Consider the following 17,604-nt stretch of genomic DNA (forward strand, 5'->3'; position numbering starts at 1 on the left):
GTCTACTCAGCCTAAAACGAGTACCTGGTGTGGTACTGTAAATATTCAAACTGTGGAGACAAAGGCGGTCGGGCGTGGCGTGGCGTACCGTGCCGGCGTTCAGAGGCGCTTGCTAACAGCAATTGCCCCAACAGTCTGTCAAGGCTATACGGGGGATCTTTGTCTTTGTGTCCTCCCTTTGCTCCCACCTGTGGGCTTTGCTGCACCCATTTTGGGTGCCGCACCTGCCCTGAACTCCCACGTGCGCGCGCGCGCTTGCCCTGCCCTCTCTGGGCATTAGACCTGTCGCTGCTGCTGCTGCTGCTCTTGGCTTGTGACTCGCACGTTGAGTCCCGCCTCCACGTGGTTCCGCCTCCACGTGGACACCTCCCCGCCCTCGCCAGGAGGCTTTGCGGAGTTTAAATGCGTCCGGGCGCTGTCGTCTTGAGGACTCTTGTAACGCCGCGCCCGCTGCTGCTGCCGCCGCCGCTGCTGCTGCTCCACGGTCCGTGAGTTTTTGGCAGTCGTCAGCCTCCCCGCCATGGCGGACCCTGCCGAGTGTAACATCAAGGTGATGTGCCGTGTGCGGCCGATTAACAAATCGGAGGAGGCGCGGGGAGACAAGTTCATCGCCAAGTTTCAAGGCAACGATACCGTCATCGTCTCGGTGAGAGGAGGCACCAGGCGGGCGGGGGGGTGGCAGTAGCGCCAGCGATGGGGATGGGTATAAGCAAACTAATCAAACGCGCAGAGAGCCCCGGGTTGATCGGGGTGGGGGGGGGTTCAGGCACCGGTAATCATCACAACAAAGCCACGGGTGCGTCAAACGTCAGCTCGAACGGCGTGTGCGTAATGAGACCAGAGGCACGATGCACCTGGCGGACGAGGGCAAGGAAGGGAATGAATGCTTAGCCGTGGCATGGGCAGACATGGAGCTCAGCTGAGGCATTGACCCCGAGGTATATGTGCCCAGGGCGCTATGGGTTAAGAGCGGTGGTTAGACGCGGGGTAGTTGTAAAATGTAGCGAAATGAGCTTGCAGAAATAGGTTAGGTATCGAGCATTGAGACATAGGGCAATCGAGCTGAGGGTCACAAAGCATACGTGGGGTATGTGTACACGTGGAGTATGTGCCCAGGGCGATATGGGTTAAGAACATTAAGCAGGTATATGGGGTATTCTGGAATGCAAGGCATTTATACATCTGGGACACGATTCTTATTAATTCACCCGATGGACTGATGGTATGCAGGATATGTGGGCATTCACATTGCATTGAGGACATTGGCGACCATGGGCAATTGGTAGAGGGCACGAGGTGGTTGAGAAGCTCCTGTGTCCGGAGGCTCAGGCCTTGCTGCTTGCAGGTGTCGCCAGGTCACTCTTGAAAATGAGACTCTCCCGGTCTCTTTGGTTCTCACCTGGTTCAACAAAGGAACTTGTATTGGAACTCACTTTGCATCACACCTGTCCTCAGCCTAGGCTGGTGTTGTTGGGAGAGATGCTGCTCTTGATGTGTTGAGAACTCCATCAGATGTGTTGAGATTCAAATGAGATGTTGCAATTCCCATGAGTTGTCTTGATATTCCCATTAGATGTGTTTAAATTCCGATGAGTTGTCTTGAAATTCCCGTGAGATGTGTTGAGAACCCCCATTATTTGTTGATATTCCCATGAGATGTGTTACAATTCCCATGATATGTGTTGAGATTGCCATGGGATGTGTTGAGATTCCCATTAGATGTGTTTAGAACCCCATGCCATCGTGTGGGTGAACGATGATCGGCACGGCTTCAGCTGTGCACTGTGGCAATTTTGCGCTTCCTGCTTGTCTCAAAAGAGAAGAACACATCTTGTTGCAGCATGGGCATTACCAATATCGTTTGGGTAGCTGAATTTAGAGATGATCTTCTTTAAACGTAACACTTGGCTTTCGCGACCGATGTGATACGCGGAGAGCTTTTTGGGTCAGATAACGTAAATAAAGTGTGTGTTTGTGTGGTACACCCTCCACCACCTGACGCAGCCAATTAATCCAGTTGTCACGTGAACAAAAAAAATGCCACTTTAATTACTGCTTCGGTGCAGTGCGCTCCAACACACCGGTGCCGCTGAAGCGGTAACACCTTGGCCACGTGTGTTCATCGCGTGACAACTCTATTAATGAGCTGTGTCGGGTGGAGGAGGGTTTCACGACACATTTTTTTTAAAATTATCAATCAGAATCTCACCCTCCCCCCCCACCCTTTCACGTCGCTGAGTGTCTGCGTGTGCCAGCGAATGCCGATCGAGTGAGAGGCCACGCGGTGAGAGGAGCGCCCAAGCGCTCGGCGCAGGTGTCGGCCCCGTGTCCTCGATGACGCACACCGCAGCTTTGCGAGTGCGGTGTCGTCGAGCCGGCCGCGTGATTTTGATAATTACCAAGGGGCGGTGCTTTTTCCCCATTATTGGCTAACGCTGTGCCCGCGGGCGACGCTCGCTGCGTTTCAGAATAAACCGTACGTCTACGACGGCGTCTTTCACCCGGAGACAACGCAGGAGCAGGTGTACAACGCCTGTGCCAGGCAGATTACGAAAGGTGAGCGGCGACGGCGCCCCGAGACGCTGCCTTGACTCGCAAGCGTCGTTGTGCCCATTCCCCTGGTCACAACGAAACAGGCGTCACTGTCAAATGCGGTCAGCACGTGAACTCGGCGGTCTTCGTCGTTGCACATGCAACTTGCCCCTGGTTTAATAAGCCACACCTGATGGAGGAACTTCACACACACACACGAAAAAAAACCCGGTTTGGCAAGTCACGTGGGGTGGAGAGTCCACTGATTTAAATTATGATTTTATTGTACCACGCATGTCCCCCCCTCCCTTCACCAAGAAAACTCTCATCTAGAGATGATGTTGTTACGACCGTAAGCTCCGCTTAGAATGCTTCATGACACATTGCTTCATGCATTTTACAGATGTTCTCGAAGGTTATAATGGAACAATTTTCGCTTACGGGCAGACTGCTTCTGGTAAAACACATACCATGGAGGTAAGCCATTCCTCTGACCTAGTTACATACACACACACATGTCACTTAAGGGGCAGCAGTCAAGGCAAGCCTTCAAAGTTTGATTTGATTATGAAAGTGAAACATACACCGTGGTAATTAATTATCTTGTCCTGAATGTCACAACAAAAATCCTAAGGGGGTCTTTTCCATGAAGTCTGAAAACATTTTAAAGTAAGGAGTTGCATTTACTGAGCCTCTTAAATATTGAAACGGCAACTCTGAACGCTTTACAGTGCAAATGAGAAATACACAGCACAGATTGATGGGTAATAATGGAAAACAAATTATCGAGGCCACAAGTAAAGAAGGAACAATAAATGTAAACTTGCAAAAAAACATTAAAAACTATAAACAAAATTTTATTTTACCAAATAAGGCCCACTGAGCTGTATAGCTCTTTTTTTCAAAAGCGGCCTGGCCACAAATGATAGTTCAACGAAGTGGCTTATCACGTGTAAATGTATAGCAGCCAAATACTCGAAGCACATGATTCTAAATGTGGAGTGAAAAACTGGAGCACCTACAGAAAAATCCACGGGGAGAACATGCACACTCCAAATATACATGTCACAGCTGGAATCGAACCCACGACCTCCTGTATGCCGGGCGAGATAGTTAACATCTCACCAACACGGCACCCCTGTTATTTTAAAATTTAGCTTTCAAAACGCACAGGATTTATGAAGGCCAATCCACCATCCACCGCACCATCTGTCACACCATGGCACAGACGAACTTGACCGTACCTACAGTAACAGGCATAATGCCGCCATGAATTAAATGTATGTGTCACCTGCCAATCTCTAGGGAGTGCTGCATGACCAAGAACATATGGGTGTGATTCCAAGAATAGTGAAGGACATATTCCACTACATTTACTCCATGGATGAAAATCTTGAATTCCACATCAAGGTAAGCAAAGGCAGATGACATCGCAGAGAGATACAATTTCACATTAATGATCGTGTCCTATCTGTGCACTTGGCACGAATGTTTCAATAGGATTTCAATGCTCACATTGCAGGTTTCATACTTTGAAATATACCTTGACAAGATAAGGGACCTTTTGGATGGTGAGTTTTTATTTTATTATAACAATCACATCGTCATTACGCACGCATTCCTTCGGAGCACTTTTGATTTTTTTTTTACGTTGGGAAAAGTTTTTTATTTTGAAGCTTGACTTCAATTATTCACTGTACTCCCCCCCACCTCCCCCCCCCAAAAAAAACCCCTGCAGTTTCAAAAACGAACTTGTCGGTGCACGAAGATAAAAACAGGGTGCCGTATGTCAAGGTGAGTAACCATAACTTGTTCCTCAATGACGTAAAGGTCAGGGCTTGCCAGGAGCGTGTAGGTCTTTTTTTTCCGATGATTTAGCGTAAGCTTTTGGAAAGCATTTAATTAAAGCCGCGCAGCCAGATGGCAACATAAATTTTATATATTTTTTTAAATTTATTTTATAAAATAAATGCCTCCACAACCTGGATTGCCTTCGATGTGTGAGCTGGTACTCGCTAAAGCACCTCAGATTAGCACGGTTGGCTAGGTACAGTGCGAAAGAAGTTCAACAAGCATACGTACATACGGGAGGCCATGCGGCTGGTTCTTGTTGACTCACCTATTGCATACGTGTTATGCTCGGTAGCGCAATCTCAACTGTCCTGTCATTAATGTAGTGCTTTCTTTAACTCCCAACAATTACTACGACTGGACAAAGCACAAGTCCAACATGCATACTTTTTTGGGCTTTGTGAATTGATGCGTCATGGTAGATTGAGGCGGATTGGTGAAGGCCTTCATTCCATCCAGAAGTGGATGACCATGGATGATGATGATGATATTTTGTTTACGATCATGATCACTACAGCATGATTCTCAAAATCAGATGGAAGTATGCGTATTGTTTAAAAAACTAAAATCAAGATGTAAAATTCTATTGCCCATTAAAAAAAATAATGGTAATAATCTGTATTTACCTCTCAAGAATCTCAGGGCAGAACTTTTTTTTTCTCGAACACCTTACTTTTGGACGTTTAAACAATTCCTCGGTGAGTATTTTCTTTCTTTCCGCCAGGGAGCTGGGGTTCTTGGGGAAACCTCCGGAACGTGAATTTGCACTTCTCCCCGCGTTCCAGCCACAAGAGCATTCGCTCTCACGGATGTGGAGAGCATCGGCACGTTTCCATGAACACGGCGTAATGGACCGGCCTTCACGTCCGCCGGACCTTTAAAAGGGCGCTTGTAAATTCAAACTTGTGAATTCAAACTTGTAAATTTCAAACGAAACAATGGGAACGTTATGCAAATTTTCGTTGGCGTTGGGAAATTTTGCCAACTAACTGCCTCCCAACGATCACGCAAAGAAGCCCTCCCTCGTGCACTTTAGTTCTATTTTATTTCTACTTTATGAAAACTGCGTGGCTGCGCATGCAATTGTTTTTTTTATCCTTTTCCGTCTTCCCAAGGGGTGCACGGAGAGGTTCGTGTCCAGCCCGGAGGAGGTGATGGACGTGATTGATGAAGGCAAAGCCAACAGACATGTGGCTGTGACCAGTGAGTCTGCACGCAGCAACCCACCGTCATTAATTACGCGCAGTTTCTCAAGGATAACATCGGGGTACAGGGACTCCTTTGCTTACGGACATTCGGACTCACAAACTTCCAGAGATACGAACGAACCTGTCTCCGTATGTCCACTTGCCTGTTCGGACCGAGAGCCGTTAAGTTCAACCGCCGCTCAATAGATGGCGATGGTGGCGTCTACATCTACAGGAGATTATACAACTTTCAAAGCTAAATTTCCATTTAAAGCTTTCGTGACTGCAGGGATTCATCTCCTTGGTTCTTTCGGTAAAGTCACGTAGAAGGGAAGTAATAAAACCTTGAGAGCGCTTTGCACGCACGCAGGGAGAGACGAAGCACCCCAGGCGTGGACGACGAAGCTGTTGGTCTCGTTGTTAGGGACGGAGTGTTTTTTAGAAAAACTAAAAAACAAATGGTGGCATCTTTCGGGAAACAACGCTATCTTATTGTGCTCTTCAACATGGATTGGGCAGGGGGGGGGCACAAAATCGATTGAAAAAGCTATCGAATCCGCGGCTCTGTTGTCAAATGTGTTATCGGCTGTTCACAACCATGGGCCTGGTGGCCCAGCGGTAGAGCTAGCAGCTCGCAATCGGAAGGGTCGCAGAGTTCAAATCCTGGTTGGCGGTTGACTCAGCCTATCATCACCCCTTCGGGTCGGATAAAATAGGTACCGCTTTGCGCAGGGAAGTCAGCAGTGGATGTCCGATGGAGAGACTCGACCCCATCACGTGGAAATTTGACTTGTTCACTAAAGTACTTAAACGAACAGGTGAACCAAAGTACCGGATTTTAACCGCCCTAGAGAAACAGGCGTCACTTAGAAGACGAGACAATGTTTAGTTTGTTGTCCACCGATTTGCACGGTTTGCTACGTACGGTGCGAATGAAGTCCAACATACACACATACAATAGACCACGTCCATGTACTGAGAGGATTTACTCGGAAGATGTCAAATTTAAACCTATCACTGTGTGCATCGCCGTATTGATTGTGAAATTTTTACTTTCTCTCTATATATATACCGAGGCAGCCTTGAATATAATGAAAAGACAAGGAATTTACGGGAGATATATCAGATAAAAAAAAATATATCAGATGTATAATATATTTGCGAAAACTTGGCTTCAATAGTGAGACTTTATGAAGATAAGATTAAAATAAAAAAGGGTTGTGTGCCAAGGCAATACCGTTCCACCAAAGTAATTCTCTCGCTGTGTTTGAAGAAGTTTTCAGGATGTTACATTTGGCAGGATGTGGTGTCATCATAAATCGTGACCCATTTTTTGCTTTATTCCAAACGAAATCAGATCATTGTTTCGAGAATATCAACGTATCCGTTTGTCTAGGCCAAATAATATAATCCCACCACCGTCTACGCCCGAGAGAGTAAATAAATAATGACATCAGGATGGATTGCGTTCGGAAAGCAAAGCAGCGCCATGCGGTGCACCGTTTCCTTTGTCAAAAAACAAATGACTACGCAAGCGTTGCGTCCTATGCTGTTATGACTTATGCCTCAGAAACATCGTCTCTGACAGCAGCCGGCATGTTCCACGAGCTGAGAAGAGCCCCAGCGTGCCACGGGGAAGATCTATACTCGGCGTCGCGATGAGAGATAGGGACACGATGAATGGATTAGAGGGTAGACACAATGCGGTCAATGGGATGGAAAGCGTTGGGAATAACAAACGTGCACACGGCACGTCTGGAGTGGCTTCGATGCAGATAATGCATCGAGTCTACAAACCGCATCGGGGAGCGAGCGAGGAGGGGCAGACCACTCACCAGATGCAGGGACGAGATGAGGAACTTCGCCCGACTAATTTTGGATGTTGACGAACAGAGGCGCAGGGGGGGTGGCGTCGTCTGAGTGGGGGGGGGGCCCTTTGTCCAGCAGTGGACCTCTACAGGCTGATGGGGGGGTGCTGGTGATGATTCATGTGACAGATAAATCTTGTCCGAATAAACCTTTTCCTTCGTCGAATGCATCGCAACTGAATGGCTAAATGCCCCGTGGGACGTGGCAGCGATGCGGCTGGGCGGGTAGCGTTGTTCGCCGACTGCTGCAGAGGTTTGCAGTTGGGGTTTAGCGGCCGCCCTGGTTAATACCACGGACGTTGCAGAAGTTATGTGAAACAGCATTTGCCAAATTTGAATATTTACTCGCCAATTACATAAATGGATAAAACCACGTAGCATCATCGCCTCCTACTGGCAGACATCGTTCACGTGTGAATCATCGCGCCTCCGTGTGAGCCTTGCGCTGTCAGACTGACCCAAATACTAAATGTACGAAGCCATCGTCAATCGTGCTTAGTTTGTCCTTCCCCGCCGATTAGCATGGCTGGCTACGTACGGTGCGAAAGAAGTTCAACAAACTCACGTGCACATGGCTGTGAATGCTCACGCTGATCGGGGTCCCATTGCGAGAGAGCGGTGGGCTGTTTTGCACATCTCTTCATTTTATCATTCGCCAATCTAGACATGAACGAGCACAGCTCACGCAGCCACAGCATCTTCCTGATCAACGTGAAGCAGGAGAACGTGGAGACGGAGCAGAAGCTCAGCGGGAAGCTCTACCTGGTGGACCTGGCTGGCAGCGAGAAGGTCAGTGGCCAGGGAGGAACCCCGCGGGAGACTCGGGGCGGGCTGGGGGGGGGGGTTGAGACGTCTACGTCGACCACAAGGCGCTCCCCCGATACGGATTTACGTCCCGAGGCCTCCGGCCGGAATGCTTCACTTGTGGACGCGCCGTGGAGTTGCTTATTTATTCGTTAGCAAACCTGCTGAGAATTGTCCATTGCATAGGAAAAAAGCACAAGCTATTCTTGAGGCTGTGCTGGGGTTTTTCTTTCTCTCTCTCTCTCTCTTCGGGAAGTTCCTGCATTTGGGGGTGTTTGATCGGTTCCTTGATGAGATTTCGTTTATCGGAGGACAACAACAAAAAACACGATGGCAGGAACAACTCGTTTATTTGATGGAGTAGGACTCGCATGTCAATGCAGACGGACCGGTAACCCAGTTGCTGCACCGCAGTTTTCTGGCCACGCCTCACCTTTTGAGGGAGTGCCACCCACACATTGAATTGATCCGCTGGCCTCCCAGGCGTGTTCCACGAATGCACACGGTGAGAGCACTGACTACCCAAAGTCATTGTGGGATGAGGTTTTTTTGCATTGACACTGACGTCGTTCCCACCCGGCGCAATCCCGCTGGGACACAATTTGTACTGTTCGGCAAAATAGTCCATGCAACTGGAGGTAAATTGTGGGCAGCAGATGGTAGTTTCAGGGGGGGGGGGGAAATCCATTGTTTTCCACTTTACTTCTCGCTGCCTTCGCTGAACCCCCGCTAAACCGGCGTGGCAAAGTACGGTCAGATAACTCCCACGACCGACCGAAACGGCGTGGTGTAGGCCCTCATCCAGCAGTGGATCGGCGGAGAGGGCCGTGCGTGAACCTGTTCGGGACCTGGCAGGCTGCGATCGCACGCGTAAATCGTCACGGTGGCGTGCGTGGGCTTCCTTGTTGCAGGTGAGCAAGACTGGGGCTGAGGGCTCCGTGCTGGATGAGGCCAAGAACATCAACAAGTCGCTGTCGGCTCTGGGCAACGTCATCGCCGCCCTCGCCGAAGGCACCGTACGTGTCCGCGATCGTGTTCGTTCCGGGATCGCGGCGCTGCGGCCGTTCGCGATTTTTTTGACCCGTGTGAAAATCGCACGAGAGATTGCTGTGTGGTTTTTTCTTGAGCTCCAGTGGCTTCCTAAGTGTTGGAAAGGAGAGCGTTCCAGACGGACGCAGAAGCGCGTCTAAAAGCGCGCGATGCGGTTGACCGTCTTTGTTCGATGGCCAGCCAAAGGCCGCTGCAGCTGCTGCGAGGACGATCGGAGCTCACGCGATGACGGTTTATGTTCCCTGACGGGATCGGCGAGGCATCGTGGTTGACTTGTGCGGCGAGCCCTTTGCGCGTAAACGAGTGCGACCTTTATAATCTCTTCGTTTCGGCCACCGAGAAAGACGCGTCACTCAACCGTGTCTCGCTACCGCCGCTCGGCGGGAGGTCCCGACGTCGCTGAGGCTCGGCGGGCGGTCTGCGTTGTCTTGCCGCGTGCAGAGGACGCACGTGCCCTACCGCGACAGCAAGATGACCCGCATCCTGCAGGACTCGCTCGGCGGAAACTGTCGCACCACCGTCATCATCTGTTGCTCACCGTCCATCTACAACGAGGCCGAGACCAAGTCCACGCTGCTCTTCGGCCAGCGGTAGGGAGCGGCGCGAGTGTCGGGGGAGGGTGATGGGGGGGGGGTGGTGGTGGTGGTCTCGCGCTTCGTTGGTCGAGCAGCCACCCCCGTGTGTCTGGCGCGTTGGCCCTGTGTGGTTGCTCAGATCGGGTGCTTCCGGAGTGGTGTTTTACTCCACGATGTGTACAGACTGTGAATTTTATGTACATATGTGTGTGTGTGTGTTGAACTTCTTCGGCAACTTCCTATTATCGGAAGGAAGAACGTTCCAGGCACCCGCAGTAGAAGCGCACCTGAAAGCGCGCGACGCGGGACCGTCTTTGTTTGATGGATAGCAGCCAAAATCCGCTGCTGCCGCGAGGATGACCGGTGGATGAAACAACAAAGTACATGGGCAGTCAATTCAATCGCTTGCTCGCACTGTTAATGGGCGGAAGGGCCTCCTACACCAGCGGGAGCCCAGGAGAGGGTGATCAAGTGGGCAGAGTTTTTCTTGAGATAAAAAAAAAAGTCGAATCGAATTCAATAGACTTTCGGTAACCATCACGACCTGGTTGCACTCACGTATGTCGCGCACTTAACGGAAAGATCTCGGAAGGTAGCGTGTGTCAAGATTGCATTTGGGGGCCGACTCAGTCCATCCTAAACTAAGTACCAGTTTGTAGGAAGTGGGCGGTGGTCATCTTATCGACGCGTTGCGTCCCCGCCATGAGGAATTCAGATTCCCACTACAGCCTCAAGGGCCATCCATGGAAATGAACATTGACATTTTTTTAAATTCTATTTTTAATTCCACATGTTTGTGTAGAAATCTGTGACGACGATGCTCGACCGAACTTGTTTGAGACGCCTTCGTAATCTCCACGGGAGCAACGCGTTCTTTGTCACCGTGATGCCGTGCAGTGGTGAACCCATCACCTACTCAGCGAGGCTGCTCATGGGGTCGTAAATCACACTCTGGGCCTACTGGCACGTTACGTGTCCTCCTCCTCCTCCTCCCACCACTCCTCCCTGCGGTCGTTTAAAAGCGCGGACTTTTTTGCGCGGCCGTAATAGTTAAATTAACCACCCGCAACTAGTAAGTAATATTCCCATAAAATAAATGGAGCCTCCCTTTCAACCGGCAGTAAACAATGAAAGGTTACATTGGGAGGTTAATTAATAAACAAGCACTGGAAAGTTGTACTTCACGATAAAAAAAAACCCCGCAAAAGTTTCGCTCATGCCACTGCTGGCAGAAGGGCCTCCGACGGGAGGGAGTTCTGGCCAGAAGTATTGTAAGAGGTCAAGTCGAGTTTGTTTCCTTAACCAAGTGAAGGTGACCTATGGATACTGCTGAGTGGAGAGAGGTGGATGGAGGTGTCTGGGGACGGGGGTTATTTAAGAAGCTTTGTTTCAAATGCCACGCCGAGAGATGGAATCCATTTCGATTTAAAGCTTTCGTGACTGCAGGGATTCATCTTCTTGGTTCTTTCGGTAAAGTCACGTAGAAGGGAAGTAGCCGAAACGTCGTGAGAATTATTTTATCATGTTTTATTTTTATTATTTGATTACTTCCCTTCTACGTGACTTTACCGAAAGAACCAAGAAGATGGAATCCAACCGTGGATTTCTCTGGATCGCAAGTCCGGTGCGCTAACCGGCACACTGCGGTAGCTTTCCCTCGCTTGCTATGCAAGGGTTCACGAAACGTGCATTGGGCATGGCGCGGTTGTTCCGTTTCTGTTAAAAAAATTTACAAAAAATAAAAAAATGTACAAAAAATAAAAAAATGTACAAAAAATAAACGGCGCGTGCCGTTACCTCCTCCAGGGCGAAGACGATCAAGAACACGGTGACCATCAACATGGAGCTGACGGCCGACGAGTGGCGGAAGAAGTACGAGAAAGAAAAGGAGAAGAACAAGACGCTGCGGGCGTTGCTGCACCGCCTGGAGATGGAGCTCAAACGCTGGCGCTCAGGTCCGCTGCTCCTCCACGGCTCCTTCTTCGCGAGTTTCACGGGGGGGGGGGGGGTGGCGGTGGTAACGGGGGGGGGGGGGGAGGGTTTGGATTTTTTTTTCCCCTTGCGCAGCCACGCGCCCTCCCGGACTCGCGCGCTCGCGTCTTCAAAAGGCAGCAAGCGGCGCGCTCGGCAGTGAACGCTTTCGCGAACGTCGCGCCGTGATTTGCAGCCGCGTTGGTTGGTCGTGCTAATCAACGGCAGAATGTGTAACGTCTATGATGGGCTAACAATTTGCGTAATGGCTTTTTTTATGCTCTCCGCTCCGAAGAATGATGCGCGCATTGCTTTGTATGCATCCCGGCGTCTGCTCGTGGAAAACGTTAGCCTCGTACAATGCGTGTAACTCCCTACATTTCCGAGTATTTTCACGGCACAACACTGTGAACAATCCCTCCGGTTTGAAGCTAAAATATCCCATCTCCAATTTGTTAAGAAGTGCCACTGCCCAAAACCGTTACAGTTTGCCCTATTCGTGGAGAACGCGATGAGACGTTGGTGAACTGTGTGTACATTTACATCTCACGGCAGAGTCAATGAAGTCGGCGGTTGAGTTCTGTCTCTGCGTGTCGTTATATATGAGGTCAGCATTATGCACAGTCTGGTGCCCTGCCTGTCCCCTGGATTCTTTGCCTCCGACGTTCAGAACTTCACAGGAGGATCTCCTGGAAGAGTCGGCAGATATTGAATTAATTCCTAATTATGTAAATATGTACGCGTAGAATCGTTTAATTAGCAAATAGCCTCCAGAAGTAGATTCCTCTGTTATTGTCTTCTGGTGGCAGAAGTTTCTCCAGGTTCAACTCCCCACCTCCCACGTGACCCTGTTTTAGTTTTTCTTCCCAGGATCATCCTCCTGTTGAGGCACCTTGTCCTGAGATAATTTGTACGTCTTGCCGGAACGTTAAACATTCAATGTCTGGGCTTTTGTCGGTTTGTGTGTCCGCTCTCCCCTGGCGTTATGAACTCTTCCCATGATTTGTCCTAGTGTTTGTACCTCAGGGGTGGCAACCCGCGTTAAGCCTGACTATGCTGACACTACATGTCAATAATGGGTCCAGATTTTTGCTTGCGTTAAAGCCAGTGTGGTGCCGAAAATCTGCACTTTCAAGCTTTAAATTACTTCAAACTTTTATGTGCGTATGTAAGTTGGAACTTCTTTCGCACCGTACATAGCCAACCGTGCTAATCGGAGGGACCGACATGTGCGGGAGACGCTTTCGCCCTGCTCCTTTGATTTGTTACCCATCGGTGCGGTGCGGCGGTAAGCGTGTGCGTGTGTTTGTGTTTCGGCAGGCGAGTCCGTGCCCGAGTCGGAGCGATTCGACGTGAAGGACTGGAGGAGCCTGAAGGCCCTCGTCAGCGAGAGCCTTCAGGCCACTCCAGGGCCCGTGCCGGCCTCGCCAGGCCTCGGCCTGACCAGCAGGCCCGTGTCCGACGAGGAGGCGCAGAAGTGCAAGCAGGAGATCGCGAAGCTCTACAGACAGCTCGACGACAAGGTGGGCGGTGGATCGGGGGCCTTCGAATCGCTTTGCTGCTGCTGCTGCTGCCGCCGCCGCCGCCTCGGGAATGAAAATGCACCGCTTCGTTAACACACAGGCGGTGAATAACGGGTTAAGTCGAAAATTAAAACGGGGGGCCTTCGCTGCGGGAGAAAAAGCAAGCCCGCAATGTGTCTGGGCGTATGTCGCGCGGGCGGCTCGCAATGGGGAGGCTCCGAGGTGGAGTTCTGCTAGGAGGGTTGACTCAGCCCATCATCCCCTCAGGGGGCCCATGAAATGAGAACCACTTCGTGGGGAAGTCAACAGTGGGTCGTTCTATGGATAGACTCGTCCCTGCCATGGGATTGTGGAATATCCCACCACTGCCTCAGGGCTGTGAACGGAAGATGAGCAGCAATGCCTCAACTCTCATTTGAACAGAAAATCAGTTGGGTTCTTCTCGTTTGAGAGGTAAGGTCGACCTCAGCATGTCAGCTGAGCAGCCTTCTTCTGGACTGTTGAGGCCTGTGATGACACTTTGTGGATCAGGGGTCAACGCGGGCTATCACCCCTTTGCGGTCAATACAATGAGCACCACTCTGTGGGAAGTCTGCAGCAGTGGTACCTACGGAGAGACCAGCCCACCCCAAACCATGGCAATGTGGAATTTCAACCACCGACAGCAGCACCTGTACAGTAACACCTTGGATTGCGAGTAACTCAGTCTGCGAGTGTTTTGCAAGACGAGCAGAAATTTTAAATAAATATTAATTTGATAAACGAGCGAGGTCTTGCAATACGAGCAGTACGTGTATACGCTTTGTCTGCCGAGCGTCACGTGATCACAACTGATATACGAGTGCTTTGATATACGAGTGCTTTGGATTACAAGCACGTTTCCGGAACGAATTATGCTCGCAATCCAAGGTTTTGCTGTAATTGATTGGCAGCGGGTGAGCTCTGATGCAAAGGGGTGTTGGGTCATGTTTGGAAATGCCAAAGTACAATGTGCCTTCAAAGTGTGGGGACGTGTACAGGCAGCACGTAGGTTAACGACGAGGTTAATGTGGCGGTTCAATCAAGTCTATTATGGTCATTAAGCGAGCAAAGTAACTCGATAAAGTCCAAACTTTATAAGAACTTAATTTTATGAGGATGACAACGTAATCGATCAGTTCACAGCCGTATCGTGGGGAAGAGGTGGGGACGGGGAGGGGGATGCAGGGAGAGGGAGGGAGCGAGGGGGAGAAAACAAATCACAGAGATAAATCGGCATTGCTCACCCATGTATCATATCTGTTTATTATTTTTATTCACATGACGCTCGTTTACCCCTGGAAAGCCCCAACGAGTCTCTTTCAGGAGGGGTCCTTCCAGGTTTTCACAGTGGGAGTGGGGGGGTGGTGACGAGTTCTACATTTCCAAATTAAGTGCATAGTTGGTGAGGACTCTTTCAATCGAATTTGTCAAATTTTGACCATACCCTCAGTGTCATAGCTTTCAACTGGTTTGTCCAAACAAAGGGCCCCAGTTTAACACGTTGTAGTAGTAGGCTCTTCTTGGTTCTTTCGGTAAAGTCACGTAGAAGGGAAATAATAAAATAATAAAAATAAAACATAATAAAATAATTCTCACATGCAGTCACGAAAGCTTTAAATCGAAATTTAGTAGTAGGCTTTCGCGATAAATATCATCCATAACACTGGTCAACACACTTTTTCTGGCATAAAGTATTCCAACGGCTTTAAGGTAATTTTGGGGTGTTGATTCCAAATCTGGCATCATGTTTTGTCTATCACATTTTTGAGATATCAAATATTGCATTTTCAATAAAAACTGCAGAAGAAAAATATTAAATAAATGTGGATATCTACATAAAATAATATTATAAACACACTATCCTAAAAATACAGCACCATATTTTAACACTTAAGCAGTCACTGACTCGCAACAACTTGCAATCATAAGTGACAGAGTTAATTTCGGGTAAAATCAATGAAAATGGGGTATGCCGATAGCATAAAAATGAGATGTGATAGAGCAAATCTGAGATCAGATTTGGAATCAGCACCCTGAAATTAGTCTAAAACAGCTGCAAAAGTCCAGGCCAGAAAAAAAAGATTTTTTTTTTGACCAGTGTAATAGAGGTTTGTTTGGGTTAGATCGCGTAAATACAAATGTGTCGTTAAACCCGCCACCACCCGACACAGACAATTAGTGAGGTTTGTCACGTAAGCAAAACGTGGCAAAAAATCGTGAACGAGTACAGCAACACACCGAGTGTGTGTTGGAGAGTAAACCCACGACAGCATTTACAATTCGGGTACCGCGACATTTCGCCGGATGCAACCCGGGCCCCGATCGGTGCCCTCAAGGTCCCCGATTCACCCACGCACTTCGAACAAAACTCCCCCGGTGCTCTCAGGTCAACTCGGCCCCGTGCCCCGGCTGGACGTCTGCGAAGAAGAGCTTCGTAGCTCGTCGGACTCCTCCTGCGGCCTCTAAAATAATGATACTGATTCTGAACTGTATTCTGAAATACACCGGAGCCCGTGTGTGCAGAGTCATTGTCGCGTGAGCCTCCTTCCTCCATTCCTTCAGAACCAACGGTGTTTAGGTCGTCGGGTAGATCTGTAGCAGCGAACGGCGATATTTATAAAGGAAATGGCCAATCGCGGTGTTACGGAGACACGTCTCCGGTGATAGGAAAGAAAGTGACTTGTTTTTTCGGTGAAGTCACGTAGGTAAAAAAATAATAAACAACTAATACAAATATTTTATAAATAAAATTATAAATCACGACGTTTCGGAGGCAACACAAGCTTCCTTCATCAGGTGTAAAAAGGCACAGCAAAATAACTGTAGTGAGAGTTATTTGTGATGGGACATTGTTATTATATAGGGTAAGAGGAGGGGGGAGGAGCCAAGGAGGATGGGTGCAGGGTGGGGGGGTTTGGGTGGAGTGACTTTTGTGTTTCTAATGGGCTGGGGATATTCGGTGATGGATCGGGTGTGTTGAACGTGTGGCTTGCTCTGTTCGATCCTGTTGGTTTAAGTCTCTCACGCAGAGTTTTGCTCTCTTGAAGGACGAGGAGATCAATCAGCAGAGCCAGGCGGTGGAGAAGCTGAAGCAGAAATTGCTGGAGCAGGAGGAGGTATTTTCTCTCGTTATTGATTTCACTGCGCACCCATTCCGTTTTTTCACTTAGTTTTGTTTAATCCAATAAACTGTTGTTGTTATTTTTTTAACCCCCCCCCCCCCATTATGTTTAACCACCCATGGATAATGGTAATTATAACATAGCAATGTATAATAATACATAACCGGATTGGGTGGTAATGTGGTCAGATTGCTTAATTCGCAGCCAGAAAGTCATGCATTAATTCATCTCAATGGGAGTTTGACTTGGCCCATCAACTCTGCAGGGGCCGTAAAATACGTACTATTTCGTGTGATGCCAATGGGGTGATTGTGCCATGGCCGCCACCGTAATGATGTTGAGGTGTCCACCACTCGACTTTAGGGCCACCAAGAGACCTACTCACGACTCGGGCTGGGACCACTTCATAGGTTCAGTCGATCGATCCACGCAACATCTGCAATCGAATCATTTTTCGTGCTTGAATTTGCTCAGGCACCTTAAAAGTAGCAGCTGCCCTAACACCCTTCCTCCTGAAGATAGAAAACACCCCCCTCCCTTCCCCCCACTGTGAGATTATTTTCTAATTATGTTCAATGTAGTCAAGAAATTGAACCGATAATCAGTGAGGTTATGGACTACGTAAATAAACGGACCGGCCCAGCTCCACTTAACGTCTGGTATACGGTGGGGTTAATGATGATGATAATGGTGGTGGTGGTGGTGGGGATCTTCTCGAACTTGCACCACTGGCGGTGTGTGCGCCGTGCCGTGTCGACCGCCAACCCCGCTTCTACCGGTCAGCTCCTGATAGCGTCGAACCGAGAGCAGAGCCTCGGGCAGGAGGAGCTCCTGCGTCTTCAGAGCGACAACAAGGCGGCCAAGGAGGAGGTGAAGGAGGTGCTGCAGGCCTTGGAGGAGCTCGCCCTCAATTACGACCAGAAGAATCAGGAGGCCGAGGAGAAGACCTCCTTGTTCGAGGCGCTGAGCAAGGATGTGCAGGAGCAGGCGGTATGGGTCTTGTCGCACCCCCTGGTGTTCAACCATCCCAGACTCACCCTGGGGTGTTCAGCCAGACTCACTCTGCTGTTCATCCATCCCACACTCACCCTGGGGTGTTC

General features: G+C 49.3%; 1 protein-coding gene across 1 annotated transcript in view; it reads left to right on the forward strand.

The window, feature by feature from the left end:
- Positions 1 to 468: 468 nt before the first annotated feature.
- The window catches only part of LOC144931882 (kinesin heavy chain-like), a 29,551-nt gene continuing 12,415 nt past the window's right edge, over positions 469 to 17,604 (forward strand). Inside the window, exons 1-14 of the mRNA XM_078856109.1 lie at positions 469 to 646; positions 2,469 to 2,556; positions 2,936 to 3,009; positions 3,838 to 3,942; positions 4,055 to 4,103; positions 4,271 to 4,326; positions 5,499 to 5,586; positions 8,103 to 8,227; positions 9,154 to 9,258; positions 9,734 to 9,882; positions 11,674 to 11,822; positions 13,159 to 13,361; positions 16,430 to 16,498; positions 17,288 to 17,494. Coding sequence (XP_078712235.1) covers positions 521 to 646; positions 2,469 to 2,556; positions 2,936 to 3,009; positions 3,838 to 3,942; positions 4,055 to 4,103; positions 4,271 to 4,326; positions 5,499 to 5,586; positions 8,103 to 8,227; positions 9,154 to 9,258; positions 9,734 to 9,882; positions 11,674 to 11,822; positions 13,159 to 13,361; positions 16,430 to 16,498; positions 17,288 to 17,494 — 1,593 coding nt within the window. The 5' untranslated portion in view covers positions 469 to 520. The remainder of the gene's footprint in view (positions 647 to 2,468; positions 2,557 to 2,935; positions 3,010 to 3,837; positions 3,943 to 4,054; positions 4,104 to 4,270; positions 4,327 to 5,498; positions 5,587 to 8,102; positions 8,228 to 9,153; positions 9,259 to 9,733; positions 9,883 to 11,673; positions 11,823 to 13,158; positions 13,362 to 16,429; positions 16,499 to 17,287; positions 17,495 to 17,604) is intronic.

The sequence above is a fragment of the Lampetra fluviatilis genome, chromosome 1 (assembly GCF_964198595.1).
Source record: "Lampetra fluviatilis chromosome 1, kcLamFluv1.1, whole genome shotgun sequence".
NCBI lineage: Eukaryota > Metazoa > Chordata > Hyperoartia > Petromyzontiformes > Petromyzontidae > Lampetra > Lampetra fluviatilis.